The sequence below is a fragment of the Aptenodytes patagonicus genome, chromosome 3, assembly GCF_965638725.1.
Source record: "Aptenodytes patagonicus chromosome 3, bAptPat1.pri.cur, whole genome shotgun sequence".
Classification (NCBI taxonomy): Eukaryota; Metazoa; Chordata; class Aves; order Sphenisciformes; family Spheniscidae; genus Aptenodytes; species Aptenodytes patagonicus.
The window spans coordinates 125,574,395-125,601,142 of NC_134951.1; the positions used below are offsets into that span (position 1 = coordinate 125,574,395).

Genomic DNA, 26,748 nt, shown 5'->3' on the forward strand with positions numbered 1-26,748 from the left:
AGTAAAATGTTACGCATCTGTGCACAAAGCGAATGCCAGTCAGCTTTTCACATATTTACATTATGTATTTGATACATTTTAGTCATTTTACATTAACGTTCATGATATCAAGAGTTCTCAGGTGAGAAAAACAATGCCTTCAGCCTCAGCTCCTGTTGTTGCCCTCATCAGTGGCACATAGACTCAGAGTATCAGCTAAAACGTGCTCAAAATCAAAGGTATTTCTCCTAACTCCTATATCAATTCAGAAGCAGTGAATAGTATAGACATTGATACTATCAATTTAAGGTTTACAATCATGTTAAACAGTAAAAAAATTAAAGCAAACTTCCCACTAAATAACAGCAGTTTTCCTTGGAAAAGAACACATAGCACACAAAAATGAAGCGTTCAGTCTGCTTGTTGAACAGGTTGGTTACCCACAAAACCAAGCTTCAACAGCTTCCACAGCCTGATCAGTCAGGAAGGTTTTTGTAGCTGCCCTCCAAAAAACCCAAGCCAATCCACAGAGGAAAAAGTCTCCTCTGTTCAGAAAATTCCTGGAAAAAACATTTCCAAGAGAATAATATATTGTGCTAATCACTTCGAAATGTATGCGTTACCTAAACTACACCAGACATACAGGAACACAGAAACAGGAAAGAAGGTCCAAAAGAGAAGGTTTCACAATTTTTACTGAACAACTAGTTTTATTTATTGATAAGCTGATATAGTTACGGTAGAAGAATTATGAAGTGCTATGTTCATTACAGAATGTTTTGAAAAGCATTACTCTTCAGATACACAACCAAAAGTCAGAGACTGTTTGCAAAATAAACGGCAATGGCATTTTACTGGATGTAAGACAACTAATCCCTGAAAATGGGAAAAGAGGCAAAAAAAAAGATGCAAATAAAGAGTAAAATGTGATAAAGAGTTTAAGAACATTGCTATGCCTTAAAGCAGGAACTCTTAGATTACCTGGGAAGTACACAAATAATATTGCAAGATTACAGTAAGAGAAGAATCAATCCTAAATTTTATTTCAGGTAGCAAATACTGTTTTACTGAGAATTCATGCAGTTTCTAATTCTAACTACACAACTAACCACTTTTAGTTACACGATTTTAATCTTCAGCTGACCTCAGACACGCTATGCCATGATAAAGAGCAATTCAAGAAATTTGCTTCCAAAGAGAGAGAAAAAAACGATATAAAGTATGCTACTATGACCAGAAGCCTGAAGGACGCACCTCTTCATCATTAACTTTTAAAATCAACGTACACACATTCTAAGCAGTATTACAGATTTCTTTTTTTTTTTTTTAAATGAAAGCTATGACATTCTACTTACCTTAATGACAAATTTGTTGGATGCCATGATAGGTCAGTGTAAGCTGGTCCTATAAAAATATCAATTAAAAGTGATCAGCACTATAGAAAAACTCAGATCTCTACACCAACTGAGAAGGATTTTTAAAATCTATTACTCATTTTTTTCATTACTGCTGTTCTTCAAACCCTATACTCTGCTTTAAGAAAACCAAGGAAAACTCTTATTTAAAGGAGACTTACTTAGCTACCTGCCTTGGTTTGTTTTAGTGAACCTCATAATTGTTCAGGCACTTAGCATCCAACACATGAAGTACAAAATTAGAACTATTTTTCAGACCAGTACCAAGACAGAGACAAACCTACATAACTTACCCTCAAGAAGCCTTTCAGAGAGCAGCAAACTAAACCTGGAATATTTCTTTACTACTGTCTCAACCACTGGTCCCTATGCATACGGCCCCTGGCCTAGTTTCTCTTTCAAAATAATAGCTTCACATAAAATCCCTTTGCATAGCTTAAAGAAAGAAAGAATGACAAAGAAAAGAGGGAAGAAAACACACAAAATTAAAAAGGTATTGTTTTCAAGAAAAAATAATCTTAATACATGAAATAATACCTGCTCCAGTCAAGAGAGTCCTCTCTACATAAAGTTCATCCCTTCCTATCTTGTGGATACTCCATTTCTACTTAGCTAGGGAGCCCACAAGAGCCTGCATACAACAATGGCCCTATAGAAATAATATCCTCCACCATGCTCTTAACAGGGGCTCAGCAACACTACGCAAATTTCAAAACTTGCTTTCAGACCAAGCGGCAGTAAGCAAACTTCAGAATTGAGACACCTATTCACTACCTGCAGTTCTGGTAATCAGTAATATCAGAGTTTAAACCAGTTCAAGAACAAAGCGCAGTCACGTTTTGTTTTGTTTTTTTTTTAAGTAAGAAACTATGTCTTCCAGTGCACCTAGCATGCATATATTATTATGTATATTTAAAATTTTAGACTACTACATGCATAAAGCAATGTGACCTGAGCCTTTCTGTGGTTGCACAAAAGTAAAGTGAACTTTAGACATCCTCTTCTCTTGCTTACCCCAAACAGGGTTTAGACTGCTTAGTTTGGGATACTGAGTGAGGTACATTTAGCTGCACAGACCCTGATCCTGCCTCAGACCATTCCAAGTAACTCAGGAAGCATTAATTCATGCTGGAAGTTAAATGCACCCTCCCTTGGGCGCAAGAAGAAACCGTCAATTAATTGCTAAGATTCCCCACCACCACCCCTTAGAAGAACAATGTATCTCACTCAAATGACTACAATCTTCAAGCTGGCTTGCAAGCCAAACCAAGTCTAATCACCTTCCACACCAATTTCAGGTTTTTAACTGCTTTTTTTTTCTTCCCCAAACTGACAACAATTACAGTCACAGCACTGAAACTACTGGGGAAGCTCATCATTCTCCACATAAATGGGAGCTAAACATTCACTTGTCAAAAGGTAGAAGACAGGTTAAATTCCTGAAAGTCTTTCCAACTAACCCCACAATGCTGGGATTCAGAAGAGACATGGAATGGGCCCTATGGTACCAGATTAGTATCAACAAAAACCCAGGAATAAAAAAATTAAGATCCATTCTATTTTCACACAGGATAGGAACAGAAGCGACAGACAAGGAAGACACTTGGATTGGACAGAAAATCAGGTGAACAAGGGTCTTAGTATACCGGCAGAAGATACAGTTCAAACTTCAAAATCGAGAAAGAAAACAAGTGTCAGTAGCTGCTGCCTGCAATAGACGAACAGCAACAGAAATTACCCTGAGCATAGAGCTGCCTTTTACATTCTAAAGTTTCCTAAAGGATTAGTCTTTTAATAAGATAGACAAATCTGGTCAATTTTGTAAGAGATGGTATAGAAAAATAGTAAGAACACAGGTAGACGTACCCATTTCTCACTGCATACTTCAAGTTATTGTAAAGCACTGCGATAGAGCTGTCAAAATTTCAGGATACAAGTCAGGTTGGTGATATGTGTCTCTGTCAGGCACTAGACTTACACATTTCAAAATGCAGTCATTATCCTTATTTAACTTCAAAAAAAGCGCAAAACAAGATAAAGACCCACTTTACAACAACATAGCATAGCACAGATAATTTTGATCTTAAGATTGAACAGTAATCATTTTGAACTAAATAAACACTTCCATGCAGTGCTTCCATTCCAAATATCCAAATGCTGAGACCCAACACTTCCAAACAACTGCAAGAAAATGTGAAAGTAACAAGGGCACAATTCCATACACTGGCTCAAGGAAAACTCTCAATTACTTCAATGATTTTTTTCTATGTATCATATCAATATCCAAGCAGTAAGAAACAGAAACAGTAAAAAGGTCGTAAGGAGTGGGAAGTAAAGTGGTTGTCACTGTAACCAGGTTAAAATGAGTTTGAACTGAGAATCATTCTGCAAGTAACTACAGAAAATACACTTTAATATAGTTAATAAAATGTTTCAACTACGTTCTGAAAAAGCTCAAAGTTAGAGCTTTTATCAGCTGCATAGTAATAGTAAACAAAAAGTTACATAGAGCAAGCAAACTGAATTTTCAAATGACAGCCTGCAGACAGAGGCTGGAATACCATGCCTTGTGCCACACGACTATCATTCTTTCTTGCACAAAATAGCCCTAGAAACTTTTCTATCAGAGTAAATTCTGTCAACTTTACAGATAGCAATCTTGAGAAACACAATGTAAGGAACAGTGCTCTGGACCACTTGGAACATCACATTTCAATTCAGTCAGGTAGTAAGGTGCTACTCTATAGAAGTAAACATAATAGAACAACTATAAGAAGAATCTTAGTAGGAGACAAAACTCAGAAGTTCTTGAAACAGCAGCTGCTAGAACTAGGTCAGAAGAGATGCTAAAGGGAAATGGCAGCCACCAAGTGAAAACCAACTGCACTTCTCAGTTCCGTGTAACGGTGAACAACATTGTATTCTTGGTGTCCAAGAAATCCAAGGAAGGACCACCCACCCCATCATGCAAAAACAAAAAGCAAATAGTAAGATATTTCACAGCCTTTTCAAAACACCACAAAACCTGGGCACATACAACTCATCAGATTCTCTTAAAAAAAAAGTCTCACAGCAGCATTTCAGGCTTGGGTTTTTAATTTTAATGAAAGGCTAGTATCTAGAGCTTTACTAACAATCCCTACCTGCTCCCCCCAAGCAAAAAAAAAATAAAAAAAATAAAAAATAGGAAAAACAGTAGGCAAGACACAGCAAAAAGTAGAAGACTGTTAAATGCTATAGTCTCTTCTCCAAGTAGCTAGAATCATAACCTGAAGTTAGGAAATCTGTAATTACAAACACAATTTGCTGTGGAGCGCACCATCAACTAAAGGCTCCTACAACAGCACTGATAATATTAAACAAACCTAACATTTACTCAGAATTACCTGTACCTTGGGATATGGTAGAACACAAGGTACTTTGCCTCATGCTTCCAGGAACATAGTTCACCTAGATTGTACACCGTTTTTGAGCTGCATATGGCATACAATTCAAAATGGTGCTGCAGGCTTGTGACCTGAAGAACAATATTTGGACTGCTAATGTTTTATCATTAATCCTTACAGTAGCAATAATATGAAGAAGAGTTGCAACAAAACATGCCAGAGCATCATCTCTTTTCCAAATGCTTATGTCCTGCTTGAGAACAAACAAAGCACAGGGATGAATCAGCTGAACTTATTCTGGCATCACCAAGCTCTTTTTCATAACAATTTGCCATCCAGAATACTACTGTTGCAACAACTCTGCTACTAGTGATGTGAGAAGGACTGCTGGCAGGCAGAAATCCTCTCCAAATCCAATTTACAAAATAATAGAAGAAAAAAAAGAAAGAAAAATGGTGCGCAAGAGAAGTTACCTTTGGTTCAATTTGCTCTTCATGGGAATAAGCTGACTTTGGGAGTTTGCCAACTACCACATTCTTCTCACTGACCATATAGATAAGATAAAGGAAATACAGCAGACAGAATAAATGTAAGCAAATCCTTCGAAAACCAAGATGAATACACCTAAGGTGTGAAACATCAGGAAAGTCGCTGAACATTTACTAACGAAAAGATAACCAATACTAAGACATCAGAAAATGAGGAAAAACACCCACCAATTGTATAAGAAAAAAAGCCAGCAAGCCCCAAAATAGTTTGCCATTTTTCTGTGTTGAAAAAACCCCACAAGAAACACAGATCTATTACAATTGCTACTATTTGATAATAAGAATCTGTTTCATCGAATACCATATCTGTTGCAAACTAATGTGAACCTCTAAAGGAAACTGTACATAAAGAAATGTGAAGATAAGAAAATAAGGCAGAAAAAGTCCTCTCAGAAACTATATATTTATATATTTAAAAAAAAAAGTCTTGATACAGTATTTGCAGTATTTCAACATCTAAATTTTTGATAGACAGCCTGTACAAGAAAACACGATCTAGAATTAAACACATAGGTTGCCTGTAGCTAGAGTGAGACATGCTTCAAAAATAACGTGGCAGAATACCTTTCTTCCTAAATTTGACGTTAAGTGGAATGGTAGACACTCAGGAGAAGCCAGGAAACACGGCCTCCCAGAGAGCAAGCTACAGTGTTTTCTGCCAGCTGATGAACAACATCTTACCTTAGCAAAGTAGCAGCTTCCTTCTACTTCAGGAATAAGGAACCAAAAACTCCTGCCACACATGCCCACTTGAAGATACAGCAGCTTCTAACACAACAGCTCCAAACTATTCACACTGCCCATCTTTGGGTGCCTTTACCATGTGTGGGGAGAGGTGGGCACCTAAAAAAAGGCAGAAACAAAACCACAAATGCTAATTAAGGAACCCATTTCTAGAATAAGTTAATATTAACTATTTTTGCAGTTCAAAATTAGCTATCGCAACACAAAAGAGAATTTTTCTGAACTTTCCAGTCCTTAGGTAACAAAGTCAAACGTTGTCCAGCCCAGACCCAGCACTCTTTTAGTCAGTTTCTGAGAGCTGATCCTAAGCTTGGGATGAGCAGTGTAATACTCAGCCACCACTAACGCTCACATATTTAGTAAAGTATTTCTAGTTCTGAAAAGACATGCCAGAATCTTCACATTTTGCAGTTCCAGGATATTTAGGTCCACTGTTCCCAATTTCTCCACTTAACCTTTTGGAAACTAGTCTTCCAACAAGTTAGCATACCTTTAGCCTATTGTTATCTACACTCCTTCAATTAATGAACTGACAATTCACCTTTAAAGTTCAACAATTTGGTTTCAAAAATGTTACCCTTTCACCACACAACTGTATAGAACTAGAGGAATGAGAGACTCTGAGGAACATCAGCATGCTTATTACAGACAGGTGCCAGCTATTATCTTCTTGCATTGCTGGATGCCTTTTTTTTTAAGTTTTGGGAACAGTTGAATGCAATGAACATTGCATTCAGCCGTTCCACAAAACTTAAAAGAAAAAAATTGTTATACTCCTTTCTGTACGAAGATTAGGCATTAAAAACTTGCCTTTTAGCTACAGTTGTAAACTCTGCAACTATACACAAAATTAAAAATAAGCCTATACATTAACACATGAATATAATACAAGATGTTCTTGACAGCGACTGCAGGAGTAGGGGGGGGAAAGGAGAAGAGCGAGTACAGAAAAGGTGCAGTATAGAATAAGAGCTAAGAAAAATTTTTAGGAGAGGTCAGGCAACGAAGTTTTCTTGAACTTGGTCAGGGCAGCACTGTCCGCCTGCAGGAAGGCTCAGACAGGTGCGCGCAGAAGTAATGCGGAGTGACTGCAACAGGAGTTAAGCAAGGAAGAAAAGTCACGGAGATATACATATTTTAAGCCTGGCCGGTGCTTCAGAGGCTCGCCCCTCGCCGGGCCGGGAAGGGGTGCTGACGCGAGGGGCGGCGCAGGAGGGAACCAGCCGAGGCGGCGCCTGAGGGAGGGGCGGCGGGAGCCAGCCGGCACCGTCGCCGCAGCGGCGGCAGCTCCCCCGGCACCTCACCTCACACGTTTATCTAGGGAGGAAAGCGAGACTGAAGACCGAGGCGCGGCCGCTCCCCTCAAGAGCCTCCCGGATGAGGGTCCCAGCCGGGCGGCGGCAGCGCTGCCGCCGTAGTAGCGCCGTACCTCCTCCCTGCGCCGCGCCTGCCTCCAACGGTTCTAACGGCTCCTCTGCCCCCAAGTAAGATGGCTGCCGAGCGCGAGCTTCTTCTCCCCTATCCAAAATGGCCGCCGGCTGTCGCCGCCGCCGCCCGCCCTACCCTGCCCGAACGCAAAATGGCCGCCGGGGCAGCCGCACGCGGCTGGCTGAGGCGTACCCGGGCCCCGCGAGAGAGCGAGCGCGCCTCGTTGTCACGTGACGCAGGGGCTTGGCCAACGGCGGGCGAGAGGAAGAACGCTCCAGCCCCAGCTGCAGCCCCGGGCGGGGCGCGAGCCGTGCTTCCGGGCCGCGCGAGGCCGCTTCCTGCCGTTGGGGGTTTAAACGCGTGGGGGCGAAAGGGGGCGCAAGGGGGCGCGTGGCTCATGGGGACCTGTCCCTCATCGCCGTGAGGTGCTGGCCGTCGGGCAGGCGAGTCCTCCGTTCTCCTCTCTGGAGCGAGAGCTGAGGCGAGCGCCGGGAGGGCTGCGCCTTCCCCACCCGCAGCCTCTTGCTGCGTGAGGAAAGGGAAGAGAAGCCTCAGGTGCGCCGTCCCCCTCCCTCGCCCCGGTCCCTCCCGCCGTCCCGGTCCTGCTCAGCCGCCCCTGGCCCGCGGAGAGCCGCTCCCCACCCCCCTTTGGGCGTCCGCGCCGCAAGTTCGCTGGGTCGCGGCGGGGGAGAGGGGGGGTCGGCTGGGGACGTGTCGCGGCGTGACCGAAGGCGGGAGGGGTCTCTGCCGCCGGCCCGCCCGTTCCGAAGGCGGGCTGCTCGGGCTGGGCCGCGGCCGCTCGCATCAGCAGCTCGCGGCCGGAGTGCGGCTGCCTCAGGCGTACCGGCCGGCTGTGTGATTTTTGGGTCCGCTTTGCCTTGTGGGCTAAGCGGCGTGAAGCTGTGAAATCTCCACAGCGTGATGGAAGGGGGGGTTTAGTGGGACACGTTACTCCTGTCAGGTGGATGAAGTTGGGCGCAGGAACCTTTACTCTCCGAGTTGTACCTTTGTAGCTGTTCAAAGCAAGAAGTTATTTTGATATAAAACCTGAGTGTACATACATTTTTTTCCCTGTAGTTGGTAATTCTTAATGAACTCCCATGGAAAGTAGAGGCTTACACGTTCTTTTTAGACAAGGATGTATTTATTACGTTTGTACTGATACTTTGTAGTTTCTGAAGATCAAGGGCGAAGAGGGCTAAGGTAGGCAGGCATAGCTGCTGCTCTGGGCAACGTAAACTGATGTCAGAAGCATTGCGGCTTGTTTGGCCTGCAAGTTAGAAGTTCCATATTGTTAGGAGCTCAGTCATTGAATTTTATTAACTGGGGGGGGGGGAAAGAAAGGGTGTATTTTGAAACTGCTTTGTTTTAGACTTCAAATATTTATCATCTGAAGCAGGAATATTTGTAATTCGATAAACATAACAAACTAACAGAGCTTTAAGATTTAGCATGCCAAAGCTTGAAGGAAATGCACCGATTAACATTTCAAGATGTCTGAATTGAGGCTATTTTTATAGGCTTTCTTCTCTGAGTTCACAAAGTAAGACTTTCTTGTGTCATTTTGTCTTTTAATCATCTGCTGCACTGTAATTAAAAATATTAACATTCGGGTTCATCTGTTATGTGCTATTATAGAGTAAAAAGAAGGATTTCTAGAATATATTTAAAATAATAAATTATCTTTACCTAGGTAGATGCCAGTTTGCAATGGGTCTTAAAACCATCTGGAAGGACTACAAAGTTCTGATTGTTATGGGAACTAGCCTTGGGCTGGTGCACTGGGGGTGGTTTTACATCAAGTCCAGTCCTATTTTCCAAGTGAAGACAGAGGACTTTGTTCCAGAACCTGGGATTGTGGCATACGTGATGCGAAGCGATCACAAAAATAAAGAAAAATAGCATTAGTGCTATGTATTGTGGGTAAGTTGCCTAATTAGCTGTATCTGTATCTTTGAGGCAGGAGATGAGTCAATTAAATGAGAGTTTTCCAACGTGCAGTCCTGCTGCTCTAACTTTAGTCTTCCAGAGTTCTAGTCTTTTTTTGCAACTGAGATAATCTGGTAGTTACATGGACCCAAAAAATGTGTCGTACATCTCAAAAACTACTACTAAATCACCATCAATTAAGTGATGGTATTATAGGTCTTAAAAGATATTTAAAAATAAACTCCAATAACTTCAAGGCAATAGTCAAACTCTTGTGACTGGGTCTGCAGAAGTGTCCTTTCAGGCTCAAAACTGCCCAGAAATAATTGTGACTTCATGTAGGAATATATTCTGTGTTGTTAGTAGGGATGGTCATTACAGTAGAAAAGAAACTCAAGTATGAGAGAAGTCTAAATACTGTACCTTTACATAGAAATGTAAAGAAAAATATCCCTTCAAGTTTTGAAGTGTTTAAGAACCGAAAAGAATTTTATATCTTGGGCATCTTGAAGTAAAGAACCTTTCTTTCAGAGGTGGAGATTTCTTAAAGTTTAGTTCTTAAACTAAAAGCTTTTGTTTCTGAAGTGGTTGCCAGGGAAGCAGCGCTGAGTAGTTCAGTTCTTTTGTGCTCAAGTGAAAACAGCTTAACCTCACTACAGTTTTGACACATTCATATAAATAAGTGCAGTTTATAGTGGCCTGTTATGTACAGACCTACAGGTGAAACAGTATATAAACTGGTGGTCAGAATTGAAGTTATGAACAAACATGTATAATTTCTGTACTATATGCTTGTAGTATATATAATATTAATGGGTTTTCTCAATTAAAAAGCATTACAGTTTGGTATTTGTCCGTATGTGAGTTTTTTGTGAAAAATAAAATAGCCGTTCAAGTTACACAATATTGTCTTAAGATTATCCTAATACCTTTATGTTTTTTATTGTAGGTATAATTAGCTTTGAAGCTTTTCATCTGTGAGCGTTGCTGGAAGAAGAGATGAGGAAAGCTAGCTGGAGTAGAACGAACTTTCTGCTTGTGGCAGGACTGTCACTTATAGGTGTCCATTTTGGAAGCATGCTCGTGAACTTTGTTGCAAAAAAATCTGTTCAATCACATTCAGGAGCTAAAAAGGAAGATCATCATGAATGAAATAGCTTACTGCTGTCATTATGTACCAATTTCACGATAGGATTTAATCCTCATTTTAAGAGAGAGATGATGAGCAGTCACAGGAATGTTGTTATTGTAGTGTATCTACTGTTTCACATTTAAAATAATAATCCTTGGCTGCAAAGAATTAAAATGTACTACTTTAAATTTAAAAAGTGCTATGAATTATAGATCCAAGTAAAAATGAAATATGTTTTGCTGGCCAGAATTAAAATCTTAATTTGAGAATGTCTCGTCTTGAAGCTAAAAAGCCTCCGTTATTTATTAGTGAACCTTTAACTGAAGATACAGTTAGTCAGTCACTGTCTCTGCTAAGTGGAATACTAAAATCTTGCTATGGTCCTGCTGGTAGACTCAAACAGCTCCACAATGGTGTGGGAGGCTATGTTTGTACAACTTCACAATCTTCAGCCATACTCAGTCGTCTTTCTGTCAGTCATCCTATATTAAGTGTTTTGGTGGCCTCTGTGCAGAACCACATATGCCGCTTCAGTGACTGTGGCTTATTTACTGCCATTCTTTGCTGTAGTTTGATTGAAAACTTTAAAAGCCTAAATGTTGCATCTTGCACTGTCATTAAAATAAGCAAGCATCTTTTGAGTTTATGTATGGACTACCTCAAATCTGAGGCCTGTGGCTGCCGGGTGTCCGTGGATTTTAGCAGTCTTGAGACTCTTCTTTCTTTGGTACGTAGTGTATTAACAAGCAAACCTGCTTGCATGCTTAATAAACTAGAAGTTGATCATCTCACCATGCTGATTTTAAAGGCTTTTATGTTTACTGTTCCATGTCATGTAGAGACTAATGCTGTTTTAGGAAAGTGTATAATAGTACCTGTGAAAGGTAGAAGAGTCATGGATTCTACAGTTCTTCCTGGACTACTGATAGAAACACCAGAAATTCAATTGGCAAAACCACTTGCTGTCAAAAGAACTTGTTCAAACATGATCAAGATAGCGCTTTTCTGTGTGTCCATGTCAGGAGACCTCCTCAACCCCGAAGAAGGAACTATAACAGTCCATCACGGAATTTCTCTAGAAATGTCAGAGGTGAATCAATTGCTTAATGTGGGAAAGCAGCTGGTTAATGATGAGGTCGGCCTTGTAGTGTGCCAGAAAGTTATCCATCCATCCTTGAAACAGTATCTGAAAGAGAACCACGTCATCGCTGTGGACAGAGCTGGGCTATCTCTGATGGAACCCCTGAGTCGGATGACAGGTAACGAGCGAGTTTTCTGTACTAAACAATTGTCCTTAATGTTCGTCTCGTAATGAAAACCTGTCTAGGTTGGTGTCATTGCCAAGTAAGAATTCTCTGATTTCTGTCTGTATCCTACCTTAGCAGCTGAGCAAGAGTTGTTCTTTTCTAGTCTGAAAACCATTTTTTTTTAAGGTGAGATTGGTCTTTTGCAGGCTCTAATGGTGACATACTGCACATGTGATTACTGATTGCTGCACGAGGAATATCCAGTTATAGTAACTGTTTGCAAATGTAGATTACTTTCAAACTCTTATTTAATGAGACTAAAACAATTACTTTTTGTACCTTAAATTAACACTAAGTCTTGCACTTTGAAAACACGTTCGTTTCTGTTTGTGATTTCCTGTGTAGAGTGAAATGTTAGGTATGGAAGAATATATATAATTTAAAAAGCCAAGAGGAAAAAAGTCCATGCTTTATGAAATGCAACAGATAGCTCTTCTGATGACAGTAATACATACCGTTCTCTGCTTTTCTTAATTGGTTATAGGTTCAAAACCTATAGCTTCCATACATTCGTTGTCCCCCAGTTGTTATGGCAGTTTGAAAGATGTGCGCCTTGAAAGTTTTGCTTCAAAACACTTTGTGCACCTAATTCCTAACGACACGGTTGTCTGCAGCTTGATACTCTGTAACAGAAATGAAACGGCATGGGACGAATTGAAGGTAGGCAAATTTTCTTGAAACCTTTCTTGGAAAGCCACGTTTTTAATGGAAAAATAAAGTAGTGAGAAATACAGATATGGTGAGGTTAGAAAAGTGATTTTTTTTTTTTTTTTTTTTTAGTACATAAATGGGATTTAGTTAGAGTTTAGGTATACAATTTCAAGAAAGCTAGTCAGAAACACCCTTGTTTCCAGAATTCCCTGGAGTGCTCATGCTCATGTAATGCCTCTACTTTAATGTGGGAGTTGTTTAGAGACAGAAACACTTTTCACCTGTTCTTGAGGCCGGTGCTGGGTAAACATTTTCATTCTCATTACTTGGTCCATGAGAGCATAGAGAAAAAATCGTCCAGCAAAAGGCCAGCAGCAATATCTGCAATGGTAGTCAAGCATAGTTTTGCATTGAATAGTTGCTCTAGAAATGTCATTGATGCTGATTGACTTTTTATATATAACCCTGTTTTTCTAAAAGAAGGAATAAAATACAGCTTTTTTTTATTTCTGCTTTTCCATACCAAGTGTGGACAAATAAAGACAATTTCTCATTGAGTGAATGTGGTTTTGGAAATCACTCAGCGGCTTTATATCAACACGTAATTCAAGTTTATGAAGTCTGTACCAGAAACTACTGAAAATTGTATTCCAGTAGTTTTTTTTCAATGGTGGAAAATCCTATTAATCGTGGTATGTCTAATGACAATTTCATATGGTTTTCAGCGTGCCTGCGAAACTGCAGAACATGTGTTACAGTTAACAGTCAAGGAACCTTTGGCATTGTTAGGAGGTGGCTGTACAGAAACTCACTTGGCTTCGTACATAAGGCACAAGGTATGTAAGACATAAGGCTTTTTAAAGCTGTTTGATATGCTTAGGAAACAAGAACTTATGTAGAATCACTGCTACAGATAAAACTCTTGTCTCTTCTAGATTAATGTTGCATTTTTGCTGCCTACTAATATAAAACAAAGGGGTCTATTTGAAGCACTCGGTGCAAATTACATCTTTCAGACTTGTTAATACTGTATTTGTACTTGTCAGTCTTTCTTTAGGTATTTATTATGGTAAGTGCTTATTTTTTAAGTGTTAAAATAAAAATGTGTAGAATTTTTATATTGAAAGATAATTGCGCAGAGCTCAACTTTGACTTGTCTAGAAATCTTTCCTATTGTGGAATAATTATCACATGAACAATTTTTTTTTAGTTAAGACTGAACCATCTGTTTAACAAAAAAAGGCAACAGTATGATATATGTTTAATTAAAATTATTTATGTAAAACAGTGTTCTAATTTTCTGTTTTCTTGGTTTTGTTTTTTTTTTTTAGAGTTGTAGTCTGTCCACCAGCTGTTTTAAAGATCTAGATTGTTCTCGGACACAATACCAATTGGTTGCTGATGGTTTTTGCCGCTCCCTGGAGTCTGTAGCTTGCTCTCTGAATCATGATGATGGAGAAATTCTTACAGACACGGTTTATGGACACTGTTGGCTAGTTCCATCAGGTTTTCCCTCTGTCTCGAACTGGTCAGATTTAGTTTCAAAGTGTGGCTGCGGGATTAATGGTAACGCTGAGAGTCTCAACTGGAGGCTTTTGCAAGGCCAGTTTGGCTCTCCTATTATACAGGGCTGCCCTAAAGACCCCTCAGTAAAGGTTGCTGATTTTCTGACATTGGACTGTTTTGCTGCGAAGTGTAGTGGCCTACAAGTAGCTCTGGAGACAGCCAATCTGATTTTGGATCTCTCATATGTAATTGAAGATCAAAATTAGCTCTGATCTTACATGAATTGTGTTGCACAGCAAGATACTTAATTGAAAGCAGAGTCATATATAACATGTTAAGATACTTTTTAAATGGTTAGAATATGGACAACAGACAGAAATTTTAAGTCAACCAGTTGGCCATTAAGTACTCTTCTGATTGTTAATCTAATGTGCCCTCAAGCATTTTCAAGTGTATAACACTTTGTTAGGAACTGTTAAATGATTAGCCACATATACAGTGAATCGTAGTAACATACGACTTAGGAGTATTCAAATTAGTGTATTTGAAAGAGTGAATGACACTTAAGATTGAGTTTCTTGTGTCCTGGGAGATTTGAATGTTCTCCTTCTTAAATTCAGCACTTATTTACCGGAGTCCTGTATGATACTCCCTCTGCATTAAGCAAAGTTTTGGATTTTTCTGTTAGCTCTGTGGCATCTTCAAAGGAATGGGAAAAATGAATTCACTTGCTGAGAAAACATATGTTATGGATTAGAATTTATGTAGTCTCAGCAAAAGCTTTACACATTCAAAGAGACTTTTGTATTGCAGCAGAACTTTATCACTGGTGTTTTTAATTTTGTAGGTAAAAAAGAAGGCTTTCCTTAGCAAATATCTTGAGCCGCTTGTTTTTAAATTTTGTTCTGAAGATCTTGTCACCTATGCTATATGCAGTTTCTGCTTCTAAATGGCTGGAAGAAAGATTTTAATTCCTATATGTAATTGATTTAGAAAGTTATTAAAACTCAACCTGGACATCTTAAGGTAGCAGGTAGGTAATAGAAGATTTGAAAAGAAACGGCAGACTGTATGGAAGAAACTTTTCTAAAGTGGACCTTGATTGCCTTCTGCGGAATACAGGACAGTTTATAAATAATGATGTTTCTGTCATTTAAGCAAAGCTGCAAGAAAGAATGTCCCACTTACCATTCAATTAACTCTTCGACTGTGCATAGCTTCTTTCCTTTTAATGAAGTAAGGCTTTAAGCTGCTCAGGCTTGTTTTGATCTTTAAATAAGGCTGTAGACTGAATGGTAGAAACTTTTCCTCATTTTCAGCTTGCATGCAAGATCAAAAGGGGTGTTACAGTTTCTCACTTAAACTCATTTTCTTTGCCCCTTTTCTTCTCCCTCTTTGTTTTCAGTCACAAGGGACAAATTGTTCATGACATGCTTTTCCAGAAAACATCCGAGTTAGTTATAGACTAGTCTGCTTATTTGTTTCCTGGTCTCTTAAGTTTTTAATATATTTACTGAGTAGAAGCAGTAGAATTGTTCTGTATAACTCAGTTTTGAAATATGTAATTAAAACCAGATCTTTCCAGACCTTTTGTACAAAGTCCTTTTCTTTTTAAGAGCATAAATAATCATTTTCTCACTGGAAAAAATGAAAAGTTATTTAAAGTTTTTTATCTTTTTATGACCTGAAATGATTGCTTCAGTGCTATAAGGCATCCTTTGGGAATTTGTGGAAGAATGTTACAAGGGTTGAGATGGAGGCTGTTGAAAGTTGGTTACTAAAAAGGCTGCTTTCATATCTTGATCCTCCCATATACCATGAACCATATGAAAACATTAAGAATAATGAAGCCAAATGATGGTGTATATCTTAAGGCACAGAAGAATCTTGGTAATACTTCATCTAATTATGAGTCTCTAACTCAGTGTTGAATTAGAGTATTTTACTTCCTGTAATAGCAGCTTGTTATGCAGTGCAAAAATGCTGAATTTAGTGACTACAGCTGTGAAGTGAAAATTAAAACAATATTTAAGTAGAAGTAGTTGCTAGTGTTTGTTTGTCTTGGTATCTGAAGGTCGGTTCACAGCTCATAAAACCATTGTTAGCTCTGATTCTATTCTCTGCCCTCTGCCCCCCACACCGTTTTATGAAAAGCACACACTAGAAAAGTGTGGAAAAAATTAAATTTAACTTTTCGTGAGTAGGTAAAAAATCATTTACACCTGAACCAAAGATTGTTTCATATGCAGATAGTTTTAATAACAATTTTTGTCTCCCGATGTGACGGAAAAGGATAAATAAGCAGCTGGCACTGCTGCTTATGGGCAGTTCAGTTCTCAGTTGTGCTACAGTCTTCCTGAACCCTTAGTGGTTAGTGTTACCCTATCTTTAATGTGTAACACAGGAGGGAGACAACTTTGGATACTGCTTAAAATGCAAGTAAATAGAATTTTGACTCTCAATCTGAGAGCAACATCAAAATAACTTTGCTGAACTCCCGTGTTTCCTGATAAAACTGATGCAAAAATGGTGGGCTTTCCCCCCCGTGTTTTGAAACTGACAAAATGAAATATCCCCAGTTGTAAGTCCTCTGAGAAGCCACTATGGTTTTATTCCTGCTCCCCTTGGAATTTAAAGTTTGTTCAGTGGGAAAAATTAGCATTACACAAGTAGTATTAAGAGACGTGTTTTCTGATCGTGACCTCAGTCATGTCTGGCTTCCACAGATTGCTCAGAGGCTGTTAATTTAAACCTTAATAATTCTACTGGTAATGCACAAGAAGTAAGAACATTCATCTCCAGCCTTCTCGGCTGTGTTAGTGCTCCAGGCCTAGCAGGAGCAAAAAGAAGTGCTGATGTTATAATCACTCAGGTCAGCGTATTTAAGTAAGATGCCAGTTTAATATAGTTGCTCCTCAGTTCAGTATTTCAGTTTTCGTTCGGTATTTCAGTTCCCATTTGATATTTAAAACTTCAAAGTGAAGACGATCTGAAAATGCTGATTAGTTTAGGGATCTTTAGTATTTCTATTATTGCATCCTATTCCAAGTAGACGTAGCATTAAACATTACTGGCATGGCAAAGTAATGCAGAATACCTGCTTTCCACTGATTCTGCTACCGATTTGTGAATTTGTAGGGTCACTGAGCCGTATCTGAAGTCTTTTTCTGTCTATTTTCCCATCTCTAAAATGGGAACAAAGATAACTTTTCCTAGGGCATGGAGATTTGTGGGTGAAGAGTTCTAAGTAAGATCCAGATGTAAAGTGAAGAACTACTTGCTGCACAGGAACAAAGAAAGAGAGAATTCCTCGCTAAAATATATAGTCATTTCATTAAGGGAACTTTGGCCGGGATTTATGTAGACTCCTTAAACTAATCTGCTAGATAAAACTCCCTTGTTCTCCCTGTATAGTGAACCTCGATGCATTTTCTTTTTCTCTGAAATTTCGGCAATAGGATATTACTGTTGCTAACAGTAACCTAATTTATGGCCTTACATCTTCAGTACACACACCCAGAGAAGTGTGACCTTAAAGCCCTGTGCAGGAATGCTTGAACCTCAAGATGAGCATTGTCAGACACCTCAGCAATCCTTACTGTATCATGTATGTCTTCGGAGTCTGTGCTCTGCATGTGTTTCAGACCAGATGTTCATATAATGCTAATCCTTGAAGGCAGGGTAGAAACAGATTTATGAGTGTGGGAAACCTAACCTTACTGTATTGGTAGCATAACACTGATTTTCCCCCCCTAAAGTGTTTGGGTATTTTTAGGTTAACCAGCTGTTATAGTGTTAGATCTATCCTGGTAGGGGAAGAGAGTATTTATTGTTGTCAAAGCTTGGAAGAAAAATACTGCCTGGAATATCGCAAATACAGTAGAGCACGTATAGAACGATTCACTTTACCCAAAACCTGAACTTTTGAATTTTACTTGTGCCCTTATTTTGCCGCGCTGAGTAGCAAAATGTAGTATTTGTCGCATTTTCAGCAGTGCCACGTGAACGGAGTCGTGCAAGTACTACACTCTTCAATCTCAAAAATCAATATCCATGAGTTAGTCAATGTCATAGGAAGAACTTTAATTGGATTTGCATTTACTACTGTTCTAAAGATGTAGAAACAGTCTGTTTTTATTGCAAAGAGACTGCCTCCAGCACGCTTATAATCTGTGCAGACAGGCTTTTTGAGAAGTCGGCTGCTAGTCACATTACAATGTTTATTTTGAGAATTTTAGTAGCTTTTATCCAGTAATGTAAATACAAGTTATTTCTACCTGCTTGTCAGCAGAGACGAGTCGCACAGTACTAATAACTAACTCTCTGGCCAGTAACACTGTGATCTGAAATTCTCAGTTAAGAAATACCTTTACTTTTTGTCTGTATACATTGCACTGTATAAATTAGTCATGCACGTTACAAGCTCAAAAGTATATACGATTTATTCTTTATGCTGGAAGCAGAAATGTAGTCACAGCATATGTAGATAGAGGCACCATGTTGTTAGTCCAGACACCAATAAAATTAATTGCAGAATAGGTTCCAGCATTGGGCTGGGCACTTTGTATCTTTCACTGTGCTGACTTCCATTATTCTTGACCTAGATTTACATTAAACATATATAAATATCTTGTAGACATACCTCCTGCAGAATTTTATTTCCATACCTTACTACAAACATCTTCATAAACTTGAACTTTCAAATCTGCTTGCGCATGAAAACCTTTTATTCAAGCTTTCATCGTGTGCCTTGAAGGCCACAGCTGTGTACTGTCTGGCTTCTGCAAACTGGTTGCTGGTGTCTTTGTTATTTCCTGTCCTGACAACATCAGCTCTCTTCAGGTACACATTAAATACACATTAAATACTAGCTGCTTATTATTATAACGCTATTATATGTTGTCTGCTAAGCATTTGTGTGGCAGCATACCCCAACATCAACAGCTATTCCTTATCAATAACTCTTTTATAAACCATTAAGTCTTTTTACAAGTAGAAGCTGAACTACCTCTCTTTAATCTTTAATAACCATCCTTAGTATCTTCTCCCTTAAGGCTTATGATATTGTTAGTCTGATCTGTTACACCTGGTGAATATTGGGTAAAAAAAATGGGAGGTTGGGGGGGGAAAGGAGTTCCCTAGTCTGTAGTGATGACTGGGAAAGACTCTGACTCATCACTTGTGTATGGGGCTACGCAGGATCCTCTGCTGATGGATGGTGTACTAAAGGGTGATGACCGAGTGATTTTTCAGGGAATTGTAGGGACTGTGGTAGTTCCAGTTCTTGAAAGACTTTGTGACTTTGAGAGGCAGAAGTAAAACTATTACACCCTCATTTATTACTCCTTGTTCATGTGCCAGCAGACCCTAAGCTCTAGCAGGGTTTGTCTTAGGGTTTCTGGTACATTTGATTGGATTACGAGTGTGCTTTTGCAGGTGAATCTCTACGGGTTGTCCATGGCCGGCTGCCAGGTGCCTACCCAGCTGCTCACTCACTGCCTCAACAGGACAGAGGGAGAAAACAGGATGAAAAACCTCCTGGGTCGAGATAAATCTCCTCCCCCTGTGTTTCTTATGCTTTTCCCCCTCATTCCTCGCTTCTGAGTGGCGTTTTGCCCTTTCTTAAAGCTGTTTGTGCAGAGGTGCTGCTGGCATGGCTGAGGGGCTGGGCTGTGCCCTGTGGTGCAGCTGCTGGAACCGGCCTCTCCCCACAGAGGCCGCGCAGCCCCTCCTGCTGACTCCTTTGAAATACCTCGCAGGATGCCATTTTGTGAGCCCTCTCTCAATCGTTGTTGAAGGATGTGGAAAAATTGCTGACTTTAAAGAAACTTAGAGGAAGGGCAAGAGCCAAGGAAGAGCACTAGAGATGGTTAGCAAAGCCTAATCCTGGAGGAGGTGCTGTGGAAAGGGAGATTCTGCTTGCGCAGCGAGTGCTTCGGGAGGGGCATGTGCCACTCCTGGAGAGCAGCCAGCCAAAAGGGCTGACCTCAAAAAACAGGCAGCAGGGGCAAAGAAAAACCCAACTTCTATTGGATGTGGGTGGTGTAAAGGTGTGGTTGCTGATGGCTGTCATCTAGGGCAGGTGTGACAGGGCGCCATGCTCCCCTAAGAGGCAGATCACTGGGACCTACCTGTGGAGAAACAAGGGTTCGAAGGTGTGCTTAAAGCCTGAGGAGCTTCCTGAAACGGGCACTTTCTGGGGAGGCTGAGATGGCTTCCCAGTATCTTTGAGATGGGGAATGGCCCAAGAGCTGCTTTGTGTGGGGCTCCCTGGCTGGAGTTCAGGTGGGAAGACCACCTACCCGCACCCATAAAAGCCTCCTTAAGTGTGGTCTGAGGATATGAGCGCGTATGTGATACGACAGAGGATCGACCCACAGCCCTTCTGTCATCGCTTGAGTGTTGCAGTCCATGAGGTGACTCCAAAAAGTGAGTTTTTCTATATTTACTTTGCACCGGCACGGTGCCTACTAAACAGGGGTGCGTGTGGCATGGCCGTCTGTCTATGCTAGCCTTTTTTCTCTTTTTTGCTTTCCATTGCTTCATTTTTAGGCAAGCAAGCAAGCAAGCAAATAGTTCTTCTGTAGCTAACAAAGGTAGGACAAATTCTTCCCTTGGTTTTGCATGCCTTAACCCTGGCCTCCTGTTTTAATTGTTTGTTGGGGTCAGCCAACAGAGGTGAGGAAAGGAAAATTAGATTTTTAATTTGTACCTGAGTTCTTTTTGGGTATGGAAAATCATGATCCTAGAAAGTGACTCCCGAAACTGTCTGTCCCTGTATCGCTTAAGTGTCGTGTAGTTCTGTGATCAGCGTTGCACTGACTTCCATGCTTTGTGTTTGGCCCAGATATCTTCGCTGAATTGGGTCTTGAACTGTCCTGTCGTCATGCTTTACTTGTAAACATGAATTTGTCTATAAATCATGCTTTTTCAGTATTATACACAGGCACTGAAGTGTTTGGTCTGGCTACTCAAATGTGTTAATGTTCCCCAGCTGGGAACATTTCTGATTGAAAGTGGCTCTCAGCTGAAACATGATTAATCAGCCTGTAGCTAAGACAGTTGAAGATGTCCCTGCTGTCTTACTTTTGAAATAAACTGTTTTATATGTGTTGGTAATTAGAAGAATATAATACAAAATGCTGAGAAAGTGGAATAATTGAACCCTGCATTGAATAATCCAGTCATCTTTTTTTTTTTTATTGGTACGGTGCAGGCCTTTCCAAATAAAGTATTCATCTCCAAAGCAAAGCAGCAGAGAAATTAGTTTGGATTTTTAATAAGGAAAATTGCTGTGTAAAATCCTCCTTTGAGTACTGAAATATTGTAGCGTCAAACAAGAAAAGCTGTATGCACTTGATGTCTTTGAATGTAAAATCTCTTCAAGGACTTCTTTATATCAGTGTTCAACAGAATAGCAGCATTCTGAGAGGAGCGTGAGTGCATGTGTCCAGTTTTTAGGTGTTAAGAAGATCCATTGCGTCTGTTTAATCAAAATGGCTGCGAAATGAAAAATCTTGTTCCTAAAACTGCAGGCGAAACAGCAGATGTCACTCCAGCCTTTCTCTATGTGGGCCGGAGAAGAACTTGCTCCTGTACAAGAATAACTTGTGTGTGACATTATTGTTTATGTTTAATAGTGTATGTTAAGGAATAGATACAGTGCGTTACAGAATTTCTGAGGCTAACTGCGGATTGCTGTTTTACGTACTAGAGAAACACCCTGTTTCTGGACTGTCTCCATTTGGATCTGTGTATGTTGGCACGGGGTGGAACCAATTTATGAAGAGATGTGGGCAACGAGTAGCAACACAAACCTTTCTCTAATGCATGGCTTATGTTTAAGACAGTGGGGTTATTTATTAACCGAGAAAAATATACAGTTGCATGGCTCAATTGTTCTAAGCAATTGTTTTAAGATTGCATTACGGTTCGTAAGTTCAGGATGAAGTTAACATTTTAAGCAAGCTACAGCAAATAGTTTGAATGAACAGTTCATTTCAGCATTCATAGTTTGGTCATAACAATTGCTAGATTTATAATAAATTTGTATGATAGGAGCCTAGAATGAAAGTCTTAAGCTTCTTGAAGTAGTGCTGATTTACGTACACACATCTTATATGACTTTATGTAGCGCGTGCTGCAAAATAAAGGCCAAAAATCTCATGAGAAGGTGGCAAAATTAGTTTCCTGCATCACAGAGAATCATAAGCATCCACAAACTCTGCAGTAGATGCTGTTGAGTACTCAGTGTAATCTTGAAGAATGGTGGTTTTCAGTGTGTGGGTGGTTTTGGTTGGTTTTGCTTGGTTTTGCACGCTGGTGGGGATCTAGAGCCTACCTTGCTGTTGGCTCTAAAGACACTAGAGTAGAACGCAAGATATTTCTTTCTTATAGGTTACTTTTAGTTGCTTAAAACTCTTACTTATGGGCATAAAGTCACCCAGGACTACATCTGTCTGTAGTCTACATCTGGCCTGTAGGGGAAGGAAGATGAAGTGGTTCTTACCTTGGCAAAAGAAAAGAAAATTTTTACAATATCAAAATGCACTTTAAAGGAAAAGAACTGTGGTGTTTTGTTTTATTTTTTTAATTAAAATAACAGTATAGCCCCACGTCATTCTGTTTTAAGAAAATTAGACTTAATGAGCCTGTGTTGTTACAGAAGACAGGAGCTTAGGAATTGTAGGTATCTTTGGCACTGCACAAAAGTGTAAATTTTTTGTTTACCTGTAAGTTCAATCCTCAATTACTAGTTTCTCTCCTGAGACTTGGATCTTAACAATATTAAGAGTGCTGCTGTTTTAAAAGCTTTGCAAGCACATACAGCCTCTGCTCCAGTAAGTGCACAGTCTGAATTTTGTTACTAGGTCTTGATATTTTAAGTAACTGATTTTTCCCTTCCACCTTTAAACCTTAATTTTTTGAATCTTGTGATATTTTGAGAGGGACAGGAAAGTAAGAACTCGGTTGTCTTTTCTCTTTTTTGTTTCCTCTTTTAAATCCACAACACGGTTAAGTGATTGAAAAGACCTGAACTTACCATTTTCAAAAAGTAAGAAAATTACTCTTGGGCATTAGACATGAGTTTCGGGGGGGGGGGATTCCTTGAGTGGTTCTTGACAGTTCCTTAAAGTGCCTGTGAGCAGTATCTGAAAATTTTGGGGACATAATGGTTGACTATGAAATGCCTGGTCTCCAAGAGAGGTGTCTATGTGAACTGAACAAAAAAAACCAAGGCTTAACATTTCATCGAGCTTTCCTAGGAATAGTTCCACCTCTGAGATAAAGCAGAGGTGAGTTTACATTTTGCTGACAGACATTTTGCCTGCAGCTTTGCATAGAGAAAGATGTTGCAGATAGTTACCTCTTTAACAGGTTAATAGTAACCTCTCTTGAACATGCCTACCAGCCTTAGAAGGACTACTTGTATTATTGGAGTTTATTTGTTACGATGCTTTGGTCATACATAGCAGCTGTTGCAAGGTGCCAGGCAGGTGATATTAAAGGATTCAAAATAAATGTGCAAATCTGCTTTGGAAATCATGTATTTCTTTGTTCTGCTGTGAGGCCTTGCGGCGAGGCTGCCTGGCTTACTATGAGTTTTGCCTTCAATTAATCACTGGCTTGCCGTTGCTAGCATTGCAAGTCTGTCTTACTTATCTGTATATTTACAGCTCCAAATAGAGAATATTTGCCAGCCTAAATGATGACTAGGCATAGCGAGTGGCAAACCCAGCAGTAATTGTAAGGCACAAAATCAATTCTGTAGCTGTAATAAATACAATTTTAAAAACAACCAAGAAATGCAGAGGAGCGAGTGGATTTGGAGCCACAGGCCAAAAGATTATTTCTGTACAGGGGGGAAGGAAAACACTCAATTTTATCATAATTGTGTAGAAAGGCTCACTGAATAGAGAATTAGATTGATATTTCCAGGTAATAAAAACATGGAATAGTTTGTGTGGCAAGTACACTATGGTCTTTGCTATGCGGTTAGTGGAAAGAATACCTGAACAAAAAAATCAGGGCATTGCATATATGAGCTTGAACTTTATTTGGTGAAGATGGGCAAACTATGTCCAATATGCTTGTCACTTGTGTTCAGTAATGTTTAATCAAGAATTAGACTAAATTACTACACAGACATACTCTTTATAGCTGTCCCAGGAAAAAAGGGTTGGTCCTACCCCAGGGATCTGGCTAGGTACAGAACTCCAGCTGAACGTGATGTTTATCTTTGTCACAGGTAAGTCACTTAGATACAAACTTTTTGCCGTAAGGAGACATCCAGAAGCAGAAAACTCTGTGCTTCAGCCTCTTCCTGGCAGAATCCTCAGGGACAGGTTGATAATAAATCGAGTTGAGGAAATTATCTCAACAGAAGGTTCTTCAGGTGATGAATTCAAAGACAGTCGTAGGTCTGTGTGGTTCTGGTTATCGTCAGAGTATGGCAGGCTGTGCTCTGTGCGTAGACCTTGATGGGGAACCTAGACTTTTTTTTTTGAAGAGTGTCTTCCAAAGAGATTCTCAGCTTCAGCCAGATGGTAGATGCGGGAACTGCTGCGTTCCCAGAGCTCGCACCAATACCTAATGGTTTCTTTGGGCCTTAAACAATGTGCCAGGAGGATATTGTCATAGTGCTGTGCGCTCAGCTTAGCTCGCAAGAGCTGGAGTTGCTGAGATTCTGGCCTTTTGGAAAATGAGCGTGTTTGTTTTTCTTTTGATTGTCTGATGTGTGTTAAGCTTTTTTTGGCTTCCTTTTTCTAATGGGGGGATTACAGTGACTTGCATGGTAAGAAAAACTGTAAATCTGATTTTATTCCAATTTTTAAAGGGGGAAATATTCAAAATCTGGGCCAGATCTTAAGAATGTCAAGGAGACTTTTGTCTGTTCTTTGTCCTGTAAGTGTGGAAAAGTCTGTCATTTCACCACCACGATGTCGAGAATTTGGTCTGTTCCTTGATGCTGTTTGAGTACAGAAGGCGCAAAACAAGGTACAGACCAAAAAGATGGTCCCTGTCCTCAAAAGATATGACTGATGATGAGACAAAGTAAGCACACTCTCAGGTGAGATACAATTATCTTTATTCTCTACAGCGGCTTTTAAGTGCTGAGGGAGGAACAGCAAGAACTCTTCTGGACTGCTCTCTTAGCTTCTAGTAATCAGCATTTAAGGACTTTCTGGGTCAGACCAGCAGGAGTAGGGAAGTGATCGTGCCCCTGTACTCAGCACCGGTGAGGCCGCACCTCGAATACTGTGTTCAGTTTTGGGCCCCTCACTACAAGAAGGACATTGAGGTGCTGGAGCGTGTCCAGAGAAGGGCAACGAGGCTGGTGAAAGGTCTGGAGAACAAGTCTTATGAGCGGCTGAGGGAACTGGGGTTGTTTAGCCTGGAGAAAAGGAGGCTGAGGGGAGACCTCATCGCTCTCTACAACTACCTAAAAGGAGGTTGTAGCGAGGTGGGGTCGGTCTCTTCTCCCAAGTAACAAGCGATAGGATGAGAGGAAATGGCCTCAAGTTGCGCCAGGGGAGGTTTAGATTGGACAAGAGGAAAAATTTCTTCACCGAAAGGGTTGTCAAGCATTGGAACAGGCTGCCCAGGGAAGTGGTTGAGTCACCACCCTGGAGGTATTTAAAAGATGTGTAGATGTGGTGCTTAGAGACGTGGTTTAGTGGTGGACTTGGCAGTGCTAGGTTAATGGTTGGACTTGATGATCTTAAAGATCTTTTCCAACCTAAATGATTCTATGATTCTAGGCTGCATCTGGATTGTCAGTTTTAATAGGCACTGTTAGGACTATTTCTAGGTTATGTCTAAATGTGTGTTTCTTTTAGTTTGTCCATATTTGGAGTGACTATTTAAAAATCTGGCTCAAAAGAAAATAAGGGGATGAAGCAAGCAAGTGTTCAGGTGATATTTCAGATCTGTGAAGGAGTATGTCTAGGGCTGAACCTTGCTTGGGCTAGTTCTGACTAACACCAGTACCATAAAAACCATAGTGAAAATACTGAAATGGCAGGATGAGGTAATAAAAGTGTTTATATAGACTGTCTCTAGGGCCCTGGACCATGCTTTAGAGAGAGATTTTCAGGCTCTGCTTCGGTCATAAGAATCATGAGATCATGGAAGTCACTTATCTGCTTTGGGGACAGAGCAGGAGGGCTGAGCTTAAGATCCAAACAGATTTATTGTGTGACAGCAGGGAAAGAAATCTGAAAGATGTGCATGTCCTATTCTTGAATTCTCCAGGTGTCCCTGTTCTTCTGCACACCCATACCGAATGCCATCTCTTCTGTAGCCCTCAGAATCAGATGGTAACAGTCATAGTGCTGAATACAAGAGATTTACAGGTGAAGTTGCCTAGGGAACTTACAGTAAATGTATGCCAGACTGGTTAGCTCTTCTGTAATAGCAAGTATTTAAGGTGGTTTAGGTTCCTGATGCCTAAATGGTCACATTGCTCTGTGTAAGCCAATGTGCTAAGCTGTTATAAGCTTGCAAAACACAGCTTCAAAAATACACCTGCAAAGCACGGTGTAGGCTGGACAAACCACCCGTCATGGAGTACTGTCCTCTGCGGCAGGGGCAGCCTTGAATTATTCATAATGTAAGTGCTAGTAGTAAGAGACCACAAGGTGAATTTAACAGATCTTTGAACGTACACGGGGGACTTAACTTTGGACTCGTTTCCTGTTGTGATAATAAATACAGTAAAAT

General features: G+C 40.2%; 4 protein-coding genes across 12 annotated transcripts in view; 3 read left to right on the top strand and 1 right to left on the bottom strand.

The window, feature by feature from the left end:
• Window positions 1-7,776, bottom strand: part of SLX4IP (SLX4 interacting protein) — an 81,197-nt gene extending 73,421 nt beyond the window's left edge. The window contains exons 1-3 of one of the 7 annotated variants that reach the window (XM_076335089.1): window positions 7,502-7,567; window positions 6,010-6,171; window positions 1,335-1,383 (exon numbers count right to left, since the gene is read on the bottom strand). In XM_076335089.1, coding sequence (XP_076191204.1) covers window positions 1,335-1,361 — 27 coding nt within the window. In that variant the 5' untranslated portion in view covers window positions 1,362-1,383; window positions 6,010-6,171; window positions 7,502-7,567. Of the gene's footprint in view, window positions 1-1,334; window positions 1,384-3,260; window positions 3,296-4,042; window positions 4,107-5,253; window positions 5,324-6,009; window positions 6,172-7,376; window positions 7,432-7,501; window positions 7,568-7,692 lie in introns of those variants that run through there. The other 6 variants (XM_076335090.1, XM_076335088.1, XM_076335086.1 and 3 more) reach the window with 6 other exon arrangements.
• LOC143158742 (uncharacterized) lies at window positions 7,494-9,402 on the top strand. Of its 3 annotated transcripts, none has more exons than XM_076335096.1 (2): window positions 7,494-7,556; window positions 9,194-9,402. In XM_076335096.1, exon 2 carries the CDS (start codon window positions 9,211-9,213, stop codon window positions 9,400-9,402), a length of 192 nt encoding a protein of 63 aa, XP_076191211.1. In that variant the 5' UTR covers window positions 7,494-7,556; window positions 9,194-9,210. The 3 variants fall into 3 exon arrangements, with proteins under 3 accessions (XP_076191211.1, XP_076191210.1, XP_076191213.1); XM_076335095.1 differs by lacking the exon at window positions 7,494-7,556 and adding an exon at window positions 7,974-8,055; XM_076335098.1 differs by lacking the exon at window positions 7,494-7,556 and adding an exon at window positions 7,993-8,055 and having other exon boundaries at window positions 9,198-9,402.
• Window positions 9,403-10,428: 1,026 nt separating this feature from the next.
• Window positions 10,429-10,832, top strand: LOC143158743 (uncharacterized). The gene has a single exon (XM_076335099.1). It carries the CDS (start codon window positions 10,429-10,431, stop codon window positions 10,579-10,581), a length of 153 nt encoding a protein of 50 aa, XP_076191214.1. The 3' UTR covers window positions 10,582-10,832.
• Window positions 10,830-15,611, top strand: MKKS (MKKS centrosomal shuttling protein). Its single transcript, XM_076335085.1, has 4 exons — window positions 10,830-11,820; window positions 12,353-12,528; window positions 13,245-13,355; window positions 13,851-15,611. The coding sequence occupies exons 1-4, from the start codon at window positions 10,830-10,832 to the stop codon at window positions 14,289-14,291; spliced, it is 1,719 nt and encodes a 572-aa protein (XP_076191200.1). The 3' UTR covers window positions 14,292-15,611.
• The last annotated feature ends 11,137 nt before the right edge of the window (window positions 15,612-26,748 follow it).

Excerpts from the sequence above, each read along its gene's own strand:
- LOC143158742 (XM_076335096.1), top strand. The coding sequence starts at position 9,211 with ATGGGTCTTAAAACCATCTGGAAGGACTACAAAGTTCTGATTGTTATG.
- LOC143158743 (XM_076335099.1), top strand. The coding sequence starts at position 10,429 with ATGAGGAAAGCTAGCTGGAGTAGAACGAACTTTCTGCTTGTGGCAGGA.
- MKKS (XM_076335085.1), top strand. The coding sequence starts at position 10,830 with ATGTCTCGTCTTGAAGCTAAAAAGCCTCCGTTATTTATTAGTGAACCT. Across the intron at positions 11,821-12,352 it reads ACCCCTGAGTCGGATGACAG|GTTCAAAACCTATAGCTTCC; the intron begins GTAACGAGCGAG and ends AATTGGTTATAG. Across the intron at positions 12,529-13,244 it reads CGGCATGGGACGAATTGAAG|CGTGCCTGCGAAACTGCAGA; the intron begins GTAGGCAAATTT and ends TATGGTTTTCAG.